This window comes from Lepisosteus platostomus, chromosome 14 (assembly GCF_059453375.1).
Source record: "Lepisosteus platostomus isolate fLepPlt1 chromosome 14, fLepPlt1.hap1, whole genome shotgun sequence".
In the NCBI taxonomy this organism is placed as follows: Eukaryota; Metazoa; Chordata; class Actinopteri; order Semionotiformes; family Lepisosteidae; genus Lepisosteus; species Lepisosteus platostomus.
Genome location: NC_142624.1, coordinates 7,130,591 through 7,145,099, shown reverse-complemented (window position 1 = coordinate 7,145,099; position 14,509 = coordinate 7,130,591). Strand labels below are relative to the sequence as shown.

The following is a 14,509-nucleotide window of genomic DNA, read 5'->3' as shown; positions in this document are numbered from 1 at the left end:
GACCCTGTGTGTGCCGTCCCAGTGGCTGTTTCATGTGGTGACCGTATTCGTCATGTGGTTGGACGTGTCAGTGTCATGTGATTTCTTTATTTGTCATGCCGTCTTAATCCCTCTCCTTTCTGGGGCATGTGGGGCATATAAAAAAAAAAATTGTGATACTGATTGTCCATCAGTAGGCTGCTGTTTTTATCAATTGGTGTCATCACTTTTGCAGAGGTCTACGGATACCATTTTAGAAAGACACATGGGTCAGATTTCCACTGATACCGCTGATAGTTAAAAAAAAGTATGGCTTAAACACCATTGAATCTGACGTGGTTGGTTACGCCACCTGCAGAAGGCGTTCATTTATATGTTGGCTAGAACTGTGATTCAAACAGAATATCGGTGTTTTTGGTTCGTCTGCCAAACTGATAAAGAACACAAACTGCTTTTTGAAGACAGGGTAGCATCATGTTTAGTTTCTAGCAAAGAACAGAACTGTTCAACTTCTCAGGTGCACTCTGTCAGTCAAACTTCACGTCTGTCGCTTCAGTACTTGACGGTGAAATGTTTTGACGTACTGTCCAGTGACTGTGCTTTTCTTGAGGCAATGTGTCAGTTGCTATATCTGGAGCTTCTTTCAGTCTTTCTTTATATGTTGTGCGTGTGAATGATACACAAAACAAACTCCCTTTTAGTAACACATGTACAGTACTGCCCTTTCCTTGTCTTCTGGACAGTTCTGGCTCTTTTTCTGCACCTCTTGGTTAAAATGTATCCTCAAATCAGTGTCTTTGTTGAGTCTACCGTAATCCGTTTTAATTTTTATTCCTAAAACTGCATTCACATGATTAAGGAAATGTGATTCTTTGGAAGCTGTTGGCTTTTCAGGCATCTGATTTTTTTCACACAGCTTATTTTGCAATATGGTGTCTAATGTTACAATTTAAAATCGCTACATATTTTAATACCTACATTTACATTTCCTTCATTGTAGTTTAACAGATTAGAACCAGCACACTTTCATATCTTGTCTATATAAAAGAAAATATATATTTCAGAAGTTGACTGAGTTACAAAGTTTTTTCAACCAGACTGCTAAATTAAGGTTCATCTGGACCGAGCCTCATTTTGGAGTGGAGAATGACCTTTAAAACCTTACTTTGGGAAGCTGCTATTCAACTCCTAGTGGTTACTGTGACCAGTCTCCAGAGAGTCTCCAGACGCTCAAGAGTCAGAAGGGAGATTCTTGAAGTCACAGCTCTGCAGCTTCTCCTATGTGACCATGTGTCACTTGGATAGTGTCAGTAGGTGCTTGGCCTGTGTTCCAATAGGCAGTTCAATCGCACCCTCCCAACAGATCAAACCATGAACAATAATGACTGTTTTTTCAAGCCTCCACAACAATCTCAAGTCCGAATACGAAATCAAATATACGTTTTTGCAATTAAAGGTTCTGATAGGTTTGCTTCAACTCTTCGAGTAATATGAATGTAACTCTTCTTTTCCTTATTCTCAACCTGACAGCTGTTTATTCTTTTTATCCCATTGTGTGACTCAAAGGTCTCTTCTAGATTTAGTCCTTTGGACTGTGGCTATGGTGCATTCTCTGAATGAATATTCAATAGAGCACATTTTTGTCTTTGCTAGCAGTTTGAGATTACAGTATTGGCAGTAATTGTTAAGCTAATAGTTTGCTGAAATAAAAATAACAATTAAAATCATTGTTATTTAAGAATTAGTTAACAAAATTTACACAATTGTCTTGCACAAATTAGTATTGTTTGTGCTCGTACTATATACCTGTATATATGTCTGCAAACCTTTCACAGTCTGGTGTCCAATCCAAGATCAACAGTGATATTTTTTGGAGCAAACTGGAGTCATAGTACATGTATGTTAAATTGAAAAAATATCTTCAGTTTTGTTAATCCCTCAAGCTGTTTTTTTTTAATGTTGATATGCCTCCAAGCTTATGCTGCAATATGGGATTGTTTCTTTTTTTGTAATGTGAGCCTATATCTTCTTCTTGACACCAATAAAGTCGGTCCCTTAACAGGGATGGACTGGGGTTAGAGAGAAGTGACCACAGACAACATGGACTGAAGGCTGTTTTAGGCTGTTAAGACAGCTGCTTGCATGTTTCTCCAGTATTCTTGCCCCTTGAACTACAGTACCTATTCTTAAATTTGTCTGTGGAGGAAAATTGCAATATTACCGTTTCCCTTAATATCTTAATTAAACACCCTTTTGATTCACAAGCTCTTTGGGAATGTTATAAATACATACTGTATATGCATTATATTGCCATCTGTTCAAAACACACCAGACCCATTTTTAACCTTTTTATGTCTTTCTTACTACATTTACACATGCTAATATAGTGGAGCATTATCTTGACTATAATTTGTGCATTGGGACTAAATGAAGGCTCAATTTTGTCAGTACTCTCTGTTATTTTTCTGCTGACACACACGTAGTTCTCCTTACACAAACATGTAAGGGGTTACAATGTAGGGAGTACATCTCTCTATATTACTGTGGTAGTCAATTACAGCAGCAATTAGTGTCACTGGTTACCTTCAATAATATTAATAACAATATGCATTATATTCCAGTTGTTTTTAAGCAAATATTTGTATGTTTTTTATGTTTATTTTAAAGTGCAATGTACTATCTTGCGATGCATTCTCTTACTTTGAAAATGAACAACATCAAAAAATATTCCACGTACACCAAGAAAATGATGTTTAGAATGATGTATCTTGCTCCTAATAACACTCCCTAATGCTGGTATTGTGACGATAATCAAAATACAGCTCATAGTTTCCCCCCATGAAGGAGGCTTCACAGCTGAAACGTTGTGTTTTCTCACCTCTCTTTTCAGCATGGAATAAACCTATTACTTGTTCCTTTGCAGACTACGCATGCTGATGCAGCTACCCACCTGAACTACAGTCCATAGTGTAGCTGACTATACAAGTATAAACTTGAGAAAGTTAAAAGGCCCGTTTGCCTAATTAATATACATATACTGTAGAGTATGTCTCACACCCTGCTCAATTCCCAGTGATCTTGAAAACGGGTGCAGAAGTCAGTATAGGATGAGAAACCTTGGTACAGAGACAGCTATTCTCCATGCGGTTAGTGTTAGTGGAGAATTAAGGATAGTTTAACTGTAAAAAAAAAATTAAACTCAGCCATGTAAAGTACAGCTATAAACTAGAAGTATGTAGAAGGGCTTGTTCACAGGTAGGAATGTCTGAGGAAAGCACTGCAAACAGGAGACCTTAACTCCTTATCTTTATACAGTTCATTTTCTTGTCAGGCCATACAATACGTGTTCTGTAACGCATACAGTATAAATCCTGCTCTTCAGCACACACTGCTGGAAAGATCGCAATAATAATGTAGTAGAGGAAATCTACTGTATGTCTCTTTATTGCATTCGTTAGGATGGAACCAAAGTACTGAAAAATAATCATACTTAATTCTGTAGCCATACTATACTGTAAACAGTATATATAACGTGCACAATATATACAGGAACATACTGTATATGCAGTGCTTTTAATTTCATTTTCTAATTTCCAGTTATATAGTAGTTGGCAAATCCACATAGGCATGTAATGTGAGTGTATACAGATTTCCACTAACACTGGAGGTCATTGCGAGCTGTACGGTAATTTTGTGCACAAGCAATATATAATAATATTTTAAAAAAATTCACAGGGCAAGTTCACAGTGGTGAAATATACCTTTTAAGATCAGAAATAAAATCAAGGTCATCGTGGATATCATTACTTTCAAATTATATATAATACAAATCCATTACATATACCTTTGTAAAAGATGTTTCAAGAACATCATACCGTATATTTGTTTTCAGCGTTTGTGTACTGTAGATGTGCAGCAGTACAGTTGTACACTGTAAGCATATTACAGTTCATTTGTAATAGCTGCTTCATTTTAAGAGAAGCTTTTCTTAACGTGTGTCACAGGCAGATCAAAATGTCACTAATCATTGACGAGCTTCGAAGTGCAATGTTTTGTCACCATCACAGTATTTAGGAGAGCTGGGTAAGATTAGTTGAATATACATAGGCATCCATGCAGTAGAATAAAAAAAGTCTCAGTATGTAAACATGATCTCTTGAATGATTACATAAACTACAGGTAAAATACGGTTGACATGCATTTTAAAAAGTGATTTCCAATCTTAAAAGGTGGTTGTGGTGAGGTATAGTGCTCTGTGAAATACAATCACATATATATGATGCAGTTAACAGTTAATCTATCAAAAATACTTAAATATGGATATAAATATAATTTGGCTTGTATACTCGAATTAGCTTCTTTTGCCCCAATTTAAAAAAAATCTGTATACAAAGATATACAGTACATTCCTAGATAATTCTAGTACCCAGTGCTATTCTAACCAGGATGTGCAGAATAAAAGCCAGAACAAAGCCATGAAAAGGGAATTAGTTTAACAGAGTAAGGCACTGAGTGAAAGCAGCCGAGCCTGAAGAGATTTATGTTTTCAAAAAGATCATCTTAGCCTTTGTTTTACTACCTGAGAAAGAGACAGTCTTGGAGGTTTGAGAGTTCAGGAACAATAATGCAAAGTTTATAGGCATCATGGCCTTTCTTAACTTGACAGCAGTTAGCAAGTAAAAGGAATAAATGTTAAAAACCCCAAAGCTCCAAGATTATGGATGTATCCAGTAGTGTAGGAAAAAGTGTGATTTTATCATAATTTTATAGTTTTATCAGATTATTTGTAATCTGTTCATTACGTTGTGTAAAAGTGTTTCCCTTCAATGTAACCTGCAGAGTTGGTTCTGACGTCTTTCTTCCCATAATCCTTTGTCACAGGTCCTAGTGCCACCAATCTTATAATAGGCTCCATCGCGGGCGCTATCCTGGTGGCAGCCATTGTCCTGGGGGGTACAGGATGGGGCTTTAAGTAAGCAACGTCGCATGTCTTTTTTTTAGTGGCTGTGGCATTTCGCCTTCTGCTTCTAAAACTTGGGTTTCGAGTTCCTGCTACAGACAGTAGATAAACAAAAGGTAAACACTGCACACTCGAATGTGCAGATATGTATACCACATAAGAAGGAAAGGTAGGTTTGGGCTGGAGGAAGGCTTTAGTTTAAAAGAAATGTGGATCTGTAGCAGAACCTCAAACACACTGGACTCGCCTAGCTCAAAGCTTGACATGCATGTTTTCTAGAATAACGCTTTTAGCACTATGAAAGGGCAGTCACATATTCAAACCTTCAGTAAAGTAACCACAAGCCAAGAATCTAGATCTGTTTTATGTGAGATATAAACTTAAATGTTGTTCAGGTTTAAAAATGAAAGGTCACCTTTACTTTCATGAGGATTTCTGAGTGCATGGGCTCAAAATTAGATGTCAGACATCAAACCAGTTGCTTTTCTTATGTTAGAATTCCAGCTATAAACCTAAACAGATCTGTTATTAAGATGTAGGTACTGTAGCTTTTGAAGGAGGACCCAATGGTCAATTTTTAAAAAGAAAAAATGTTGCATGCAAGTGGATTTGTATTACTGTTATTAGTATTACAGTGAGACTGTACATATCACTTACTGTAAATGGTTACATTTGATTGAGCCATGATTATAACTTTACGTTTTGTAGTATGTGAATAAAGTCAGTCTTCCCAAGGTAGAAAATTGCCCGGCTGGTATCAATCTTAGACTTTTGTACAAAAAAACAACAAGTTCTGAAATACCACTGCCCATCTGTGTTGAATTATTAAACAGCACAGTTAATTTCATTGGATGATATTTCTTATCATTATAATATGCATAATTCTTACTGTGTCTGTGCAGAAAGTACATATTATGCATGCAAATACTGTAGTTAACTGCTTATGGATATATTTGAGGTTCAGCATGTAAAACAAGTTATTTTCATGAAGAGCTGAAAAAGTCAAATATAGCAATGTCCACCTTGTCAAATAAAATGTAGCACAGTACACATTAATTCTGTAAAACTTACATATCCAGTATGAAATAATAGTAGGATATGTAAATGTATATAGAAAGCATTTTTTTCTAAGACAAATTAGTGAGTGATTAGTAATTTTTCTGATGGACTTTCATTCAGCCTGTAAGTCCTTTTATAATTAAAGAGCTACAGTAAGTGTGTAACAATATACTGTATTTGTCATCCTGATTTACATGCTATTGAATGATACTGAACGTTTCCTGAAATGTTCGTGAAATACACTGGTTATGATAGAAATAATGAACACCTTGAAATTTTTACCCTAGGTGCTAAAAAGTTTAACTACTCTGTCTGTTCTGATTTTAAGAACCTGACAATTTTAGACACATTGCATTTATGTGTTAAATAATTGTCTAAATTTCTGAAGCAATCCTTAAGAAGATTTCATTAACAAATGTTTCCATACATATACTGTAGGAAAATAAAATGATGGTTTTCAGTGTAAACAACATGGGAAGATTAATAAGTGTATATGTTTGTTCCTCTGAAAACCAGTTTTATACTGTGGTGTAGAATCTATTTTAGTTTAATACATTTTCAACATACATTAAAAATATTATAAAAAGCAATAAGAACTTTTACTAATCATTCACTTTCTTTAAACCTTACACGTTCTTATTTATGACCTTTAAAGTCTTAATTGGAGATGTTTAACTTTTGTCTAATTACTGAATCTTCCACAATGACGTACAATGCAATAGCGTCATCTTTAATAATGGATGTGTTCCTGGCAGAGCATCTGTTTCCTATGAAAAATTTAACAGCCTGGAAAAGTCTAAATGCTTGTGTGGTAGGGATATGGTTAAAGAACACTTTCAAATTGGGCTTACAGAATAATTTTTAAAACCAGTCTTTCATTTGGATTTTATTTGTGACGGAATCTTTATCTTTAAACCATTTCTGTTGTGATAAGCCCCGACTTACAATACAAGATTTCTGAGAGATTACTGTGAAAGTTAATGGAGTTACAGTATGACAGAAATTTGGGCAGAAGGTCTTACTTACTGCATATTGAAGTCTCGAACCCAGGACATCCTTTCACTTACAGGTATCTCTCTCACATCACCCATAGATGCCCTAGCTCAATCGTCACACTAGTGGGGTGGGTGGAGGTGGGTTGGAAAGGGCCATCCAGCCCTTGATAGACTCCCCTTCACTCAGCTATGGAAGCCTGCCCAAAGACAGTACTTCATATACTGTGTACATATTTATTCACTCCCCACTTTTCTTTGTATTCAATAGAATCTAACTGAATTTTGCTAATAATGAACATAAGAAGGAGGTCAGGCAGTATAACAGTGTGGTTGAACAACATTTTGCTATTTCACCTGTTGAGATCTGGCAAAATATCAAACTTGCATCATTAATGCTGAAGAACAAATGATCTCCATTCCCCCGGTGTTTCATTTCTTGTTTTCATCAGACCTGTTTTGCCTGTGAACCCTATTCTCTTTTCATTCTAAAGCACTGATATCTATTTTATGATAAAATGACTTCTGGCAAATAGTCCTCCTGATCTTAGGCAGTGCATGGCTGGCTCAAAGTCTCACTCATTCTAATTTGAGAAGATTTTTTGTAGTATACTGTATAACCTAAACTAATAGCAAAGCAATGATGCATATATACATATACAGTATATTCAGTTTGAAAGATATTATTTATTCTCGTAAACCTGACATGCTGCACTTGGTACTCTCAGCTGGAACAACGAAAAAGCAAGTTATACTGTACAGGGGCAACTAGACAAGCGTGTAATAGCAGTCACCTGAGCACAGGTTTAGCACTCTGATCAGAGCTTTGGGCTTGGAATTTTTGTCACTAGCCGACTGAGTTTATGATTCCAATCAGTGGGTACAGGGTAGGGCAGGATTAGGCGATGTCTTTCCTCTGCAAGGCCTCTGAGGCTCTTGCAGGTGTGTTTCACCGTCAGGGAGAGCTCTCTTCCTCTCAGAACTGAACCTCAGTTAGAGGGTTGTGGTGCCTGCCATGCGTGGCTTGAAATTAGGCAGGTTAGAGGAATCTCCCTACACAATTGTTCTCTTCTCTGTGCGTGGAGTAGCTGCAGGTCGAATTGTAAAATTGAACAACTGGCCATTCTGGTTCCAGGGTACATATTACCAAATTAATTGGCGATCTGATTTTTTTAAAGATGCCTTGATTTTCTATATGTCCTTATGTGTAGAAGTGGGAAATAGACCGAATAATGGCTGTTGAGGAAAACAAGTAACGGTAGTTTGGAACCCACAAAAGAGACCCTATCATGCCTTGTTCCCATTCTTTGAAGCACTCGTGCAAAAGTGGCTTTTGCATCCTTTGGATTAATGTGTAAACAGAGTGCTTGAAAGACATAGCTTAGGGGAAATTGCCTTGTTCATTTGGCTGGCTGTGCGCTTCGTACCTAGCGAGACCATGAAAAAACATTTTAATCCACTTGGATTCAATGCCTTGGTAACATCAGTTCTCATAAGTACCATAGTTTGAAAAGGAGGTCTCTGCAGCGGTTGAAACAAAGAGATGCTTTCCTATTTGAGACTTTTCCATCAACTTTCTTTGGTTTCAGTAGTGCAGAGGAATGGTCAAATGGTCCATATTGATGAGGAAATTCAGGAATAAATTTAATTTAATTTAATTGATAATAGATACACTACACACAGTATGGAAGCAGTTTGGGTAGTGTGGCCTGGAACCTGGTCACAGGTTCCCCTCAGTTTAAGTCTATCTTTATCCTGAAGATTGATCTATGCCTTCACTCTTTAGGGTAGCTGGGGTTATGGAGACGTCATGATGGGTTGCTAGGTCCTCTTTTCAGGCTGGACATCATGTCCTTTTCTCCGCTTTGTAGGAACATTGGACAGCTGTGCTTCCTGTGCTTCAGGTCTTGACAGAAAGACCTTTCTCCTGCCATTCACTCTTGTTTCTGGAATATTCCAAGACCTCTCTTTTCAGAGATCGAACCTGGGTGATCTCATGGGATAGAACACAGTTGAATATAAAGCTAGACTCCCTTTTGTCCTTCCATTACATCTTTCACAGGACTGGTTTTGTTCCATTAAGTAGGAAACGAGACGTTGATAGTAGATGATGAGTCACAGGAAGGCCCTGCAGTTGGAGTTTGTTTTGTGGTTTTGGAAACGAGTCATTCCAGTCTGTTCTCCAAAATGTATTCCAGGTATTTGAAAGTCATGAACCGGAACAGTTTCTTTGTGGGATTCATGTAAAACATGGCCTTTCTTAGTGGGATAAGGACGGCAATCCTGGAGATGTCAGTCCCAAGTTCCAACAAAAAAGAACTCCATCATAAGAGTAGCCAAAACATAGTCCAACATGTGCGCAGCACAAAAAAGATCATGTGTTTGGCTTTGGGTGTCAAGGGCACTTGCCAGCATCCAGGTCAAGGATGCTGAGATATCATGCTTGCCCTAGTCTTTCTATGAGATACTCCTTGAGGAACATTGGAAGCATCCTGAAATCATTGCAAACCTCACCATTTCCAGTCAGGCTTTGAGATCAGGGTGGTAGGCCTGGACCACGAGCTGTCACCCTCCAAAATGACATTAAGCGCTGACATTTTCCCTGTAATTACTGACAGAACTGTAGGATTTGGTGAGGAGGCATGCTTTTATCTAGTGTGTTCTTGCCCGTAGGTTTGAGTTGAGTGGTATTGTTGTGAAGAAACTCAGATCTGTGCGATCTGATTATGCAGATATAACCACGTAAAGCACTGTGATATACTGTAAGCAGTGTCGTTGCATGGTACACCATCTGCATTTTCACGCGTTATCAGTGACAAATTTAGAGGCCCAGGACCTTGTGTGGTTGTTGGCTGCCTCATGTGGGTACAGTCAGTATGTCACCCTTGTATAATTAATAATAATAATAATAATAATAATTGCTTACACTTATATAGCGCTTTTCTGGGCACTCCACTCAAAGCGCTTAATGGGGATTCCCCTCCACCACCACCAATGTGCAGCCCCACCTGGATGATGCGACGGCAGCCATAGTGCGCCAGAACGCTCACCACACACCAGCTCAGTGGGGAGGAGAGCAGAGTAAGGAAGCCAGTTCATAGATGGGGATTATTAGGAGGCCATGATTGGTAAGGGCCAGGGCAAAATTTTGCCTGGACACTGGGGTAACACCCCTATTCTTTTCAAGAACAAGGCCAACACTTGTGAGATTCATTGTGTGGCTGTGAAGCCCGGGAGATACTCATAGTCCTTGTCACATTGATGTTTGTGTGGATGTGACAAATGAGGAAAAATAAAAGGAAGGATGTACAGTAGTCCATTTAGTGTTTTAGAAATGTCGCGATTACACTGCCCAGTAATCTAGTACCTAGGCAGACAGAAATATAATTTATTTAGGAGGATTCCTGAGAAGGTCTTTGAAGGTTAATGATTCCCACCTTGCAGACTAGCCAAGGAGTTTATTTTTTACTGGCATTTGAGTAACAGAACACAAATGTCAGTAAACCTTATATGGAAATAATGCATAAATGTGGCTTTTAGATACACATAACATGCAAAGGAATGGTAAATATTGCATATACCTCATTTTTAGAGGCAGGTGAAGGCGTTTTTAAAATAATGTCATTGGTCACTAGGTTTCTTTCACAGTTTTGCAACAGAACAGCAATGTTTCTGAAATTGTGTCTGAAATAAAATCCAAACCGTTATTCTCTTAATCTCTATGGCATGTTAATATTAAGCATCTTGAGTCACACCAGCAAAAGCTTTGCATGTAACTTCACAAAACCAGCCTGGTTAGCTAAGTCACTATCTTGCACAATGGCTGTGGTCAACTCTGCAGTAAGGTACTGAATCAACAGGTGTGATTTTGCGCCTTAAATCGGATTATATGAAACAAAAACGCTAACAGAACCTGCTAGAAATCGTCCACCATGTTGGCTGCAACCTTTGTGTCATAACTTGTTAACACTCACAGAGAAGCTCTGGCGCTGATATTTGCTAGACACAACTGAGATGTACCTGTCAGCTTTCATTGGTGTCTGCTTCACAGAACTCTTCTATTCACGGTTTTATCTGCACTGCATGCCAGTAAGATGGCAATAGTGGTGGTTTCTGAAATGGCCACTATTGGAAGTAGATGCATGAAAATCTGCTTGATGCCCCACATAAAGCCAGATTTTGGGGAGGTAGTGCCAAAACCCTTTTGTTTTCATGTGGTGTCTTGCAGTTGTTTTATAGATTACATTTTCTTGTTACTCGAGGGAAGTGGTCTGTTAAGGTGCTGTTCCGAGTTTCTTTTTTCAAAGAAAGAAATACAGCCACAACCAGAATGGTACGTCATTTCCCAAGTGTAATCTATAAATATTTACTTCTGATGTGGAAAGGAATCTCATTCATTGTGTAGTATTGCGTACCACTGCGCCACTCCATAGCTAGTGAACGAAAATGGAAACAAAGCAATTCAGAAGAAGAGACAGAGTTATGGATTTATACCTCAGATTTGTGCTAAACATCAGTTATTTGGAAGCAATCTGGCTGCATAGTAGTGTTTAATTTATTACATTAAGTAATATACTGTATGTATAGAAAAGCTAAATCTTAAGTAAATGTAGTAATCCTTTTTAAAGGTCTAATTGATACCCCTCTCCACCAGTAGTATATAGTGTCAGTACACTCTCTTAATTCCTGTTCTATTTTGTCAGAAGCTTAACTCAAACTTTTAGTCTTTCTTTCAGGTATTTTAGCTGGGTGCTTCTGTATTGAGCTGCCTGACAGGCAGATAAACCATCTTACCCAGGTCTAAGTTATATTCATCCTTCTCCTGAGCAAGGGACTCCTCCTTAGTCAGAAAGACGGTCAGAAAGTTTCACTTTCCGTGTGAGAATAATTTATTTGCAAGTGCACTGTACAAGCGTTAGAATCATTGTTGTTAATGACATATTATTCTTAAGAGCTTTGTCGCCATGAACAGATGTTGGTGTAGCTTGTTGCATTTGCATATTTAAAAAAATATTCAGCATTGAGCCCGAATATGTGACAAATAAAAGCAAAAGGTAAACGATCTGGAAGCAAAATAGAAAACCTGAAATGTAAGTACAGTAGTTTTCTTTCACTATAAGGGAGAGGTATACATAAGACCTTTAATTTTTGTGTGAAACCTGTTGTACAATACTTTAGGTAAGCCGTTCCAGATGTTTGCAGCACAACTCTTCATCATGGTCTTGTTTTTAATTCAATTTGATTTTTAAATTGAACTTTATTACGTTTAACTTAAATTCTAATTACGCAGTGCACAAACCAATTCTTGTAAAGTGTGAAATGTTAGAAGAGGATATATTTTAACAAAACCCTTTAAAAAACTGTGCTGAGAATGGTCTTAGGCTTGTATTTTTATAGAAATCAAAGCCAAATAACTGAGGCACTTGAATTTAAGAGTGGCTTTCATGAAACATTTCGGCGCAGTGTAATCCTTTATCCTAGCTTGGGAGGGCATGGTGCAAGTGGGCTACACTTTGAATGTCATTGCTTGTATGGAAGGTCTGGTCCTTTGCTAATCGTTGTCTCCCCTCTTCTCTCCCGTTTCCAAACCCGACTGAAAGAAATGTCAAAAAGAGGAGGTATGATCCCAACGCGAGCGCTATCTAAAGGAGACCTGTGGGAGAGTCTGAGACGCGACGAGGAGGATTCTGAAAACTAGGCAGCAGGACTGGAATAGCTGCTGGTGTTTCTTGGAAACTGTTTTACTTGAAAAACCATAGAGGAAAAAACTAATAACTTAATAAAAACTGAAATACAGACATATACAGCCGATTGGCCCTCCCCGTGCCCACTCCCAGCCCTACCCACATCACGCGAATGACAGAAATCTTTTTAAGTGCCGGTGCAACGATGTATGTTTCTTAATTGTACATCGGGATTCTACAACGTCCACTTTACTAGGCATGACTTCCTTCAAAAGACACTCTCTACCATGGCATGAAGATTTCTTCCTGAGGGTTCCTGCATGGCAAAAGCTAAGAAAAAAAAACATAAAATGAACAAAAAATGAGGAGAAAGCCTCACAAAAAAACAGTCACTGGCACCTAGTGAAGTTTTTTTTCTTAATTCGTATTATCAAAGGCAGAATTTCTCATCCAAACTCAGGTCCACCTTCTTGAAACGTCACCAGAGCAAAGCTCCCTCACTGCTACAGACTTGAATTTGCCTTTCCGATGCAGTGACTGAAACCACATATAAATACAGTAGTAATGATTGTACAGACGAAGAAAAAAAAAGTGAACGCTATCAATAACGAATATTGGAACATATCATTTTACACACTGACATAATTTTTTACTTTTTAGCATGTCGTATAGCGGGTGTTTTTGGGCTTGCAGGTGAAAATTAAAATTCGATTTATGGTTAGGGTTTGTTGAATACGTGATGTGGAAACTTCAGATTTCAGCACATTACTCCAAGACCCCAGATTTGCCTTTGTTTTCACAAGTTTGTGCTGAATATATAGTTTTACTGTATATTCACCCTTTTACCAAATATGCAACAGGTGTCTTTTAGCTCAGAAAAACTCCCCACTGGTGAATCAAGCCAAAGAATAAAGCAGACTTGTGAGATGTGTAGTCTGATGATAAAGGATAGTTTTTTCATTCTTTCCACTTAACTTCAGTTCCACATTATATGAACGGTGTTAAAATGCAGGAGTCCAGGAATTCTGACTAAAGTAAAGCAAAATAAAGAAAATAAACCTACATTCGTTAATTAACGTATTCGGCGAAACAAAGTAGTCATTAACACCCACTATACTGGCTTGGCCTTGTATACTCATGAATTCTTCTAGAAACCAAGTTATGGCTCTTGCTGATATGCTGCATGTGTACACAAACTGGGCTTACCTTTCTGTAAGAGAGTCCTACATCCTCAAGAATATGCTAAAAAAAAGATAGGTGCATGTCAATAACAAAACATTTTACTTTTAATTACTATGCAAAGGAAGGTATTGCACAAAGTTAAAGGTTAGTAAATGTAAAATAAAAAATGGGTGAACTTTTATATGCTTAACGACTCCCACATCTAACTTTTAATTTCAGCTTTAGACAATACAAAAAAGGTGGAACTGTTACAGTATATCCGAAAGTGAAGTGACACTGTTGTTTACATCACAGGAAGACAAATAAAATCATGTGCTTCTTTTTGGTTTTATTTAGCCAACCCTGTTTGAGTTTGTTGTTTTCTCCAAACATGCATTGTGGTTCTATCTGATGAGCACTCCATATTCTAGGTTTACTCTACAGTGAATTGACCTTTTCGACAGATGGTTTGGGTGAGTGTCCAATCAGTTCACTTGTTTGTTTTCACAGAGACGTTAGCCTTTGTGGACTGTACATCCATACAGAGTCCAAAACATTCTTGTTCTTTGCATTCTGATGGAGTTGTGTAGGTTTCAACAGTAATCTGTTTCAGTGTCAACACAGCTTCATGTTCAAATGGAAGGCATTGTGTAATAAATGACTAAATTATTTTA

The 14,509-nt window shown here is 37.7% G+C and overlaps 1 protein-coding gene across 6 annotated transcripts in view; it reads left to right on the top strand.

Moving 5' to 3' along the window:
• adam23a (ADAM metallopeptidase domain 23a) overlaps positions 1–14,509 on the top strand; it is a 107,962-nt gene extending 93,453 nt beyond the window's left edge. For 2 of the 6 annotated variants that reach the window (XM_088606803.1, XM_088606806.1), the window contains exons 25-26: positions 4,861–4,951; positions 12,591–14,509. In XM_088606803.1, the coding sequence (XP_088462929.1) occupies positions 4,861–4,951; positions 12,591–12,636 (137 nt within the window). In that variant the 3' untranslated portion in view covers positions 12,637–14,509. Of the gene's footprint in view, positions 1–4,860; positions 4,956–12,590 lie in introns of those variants that run through there. The other 4 variants (XM_088606804.1, XM_088606808.1, XM_088606809.1 and 1 more) reach the window with 3 other exon arrangements.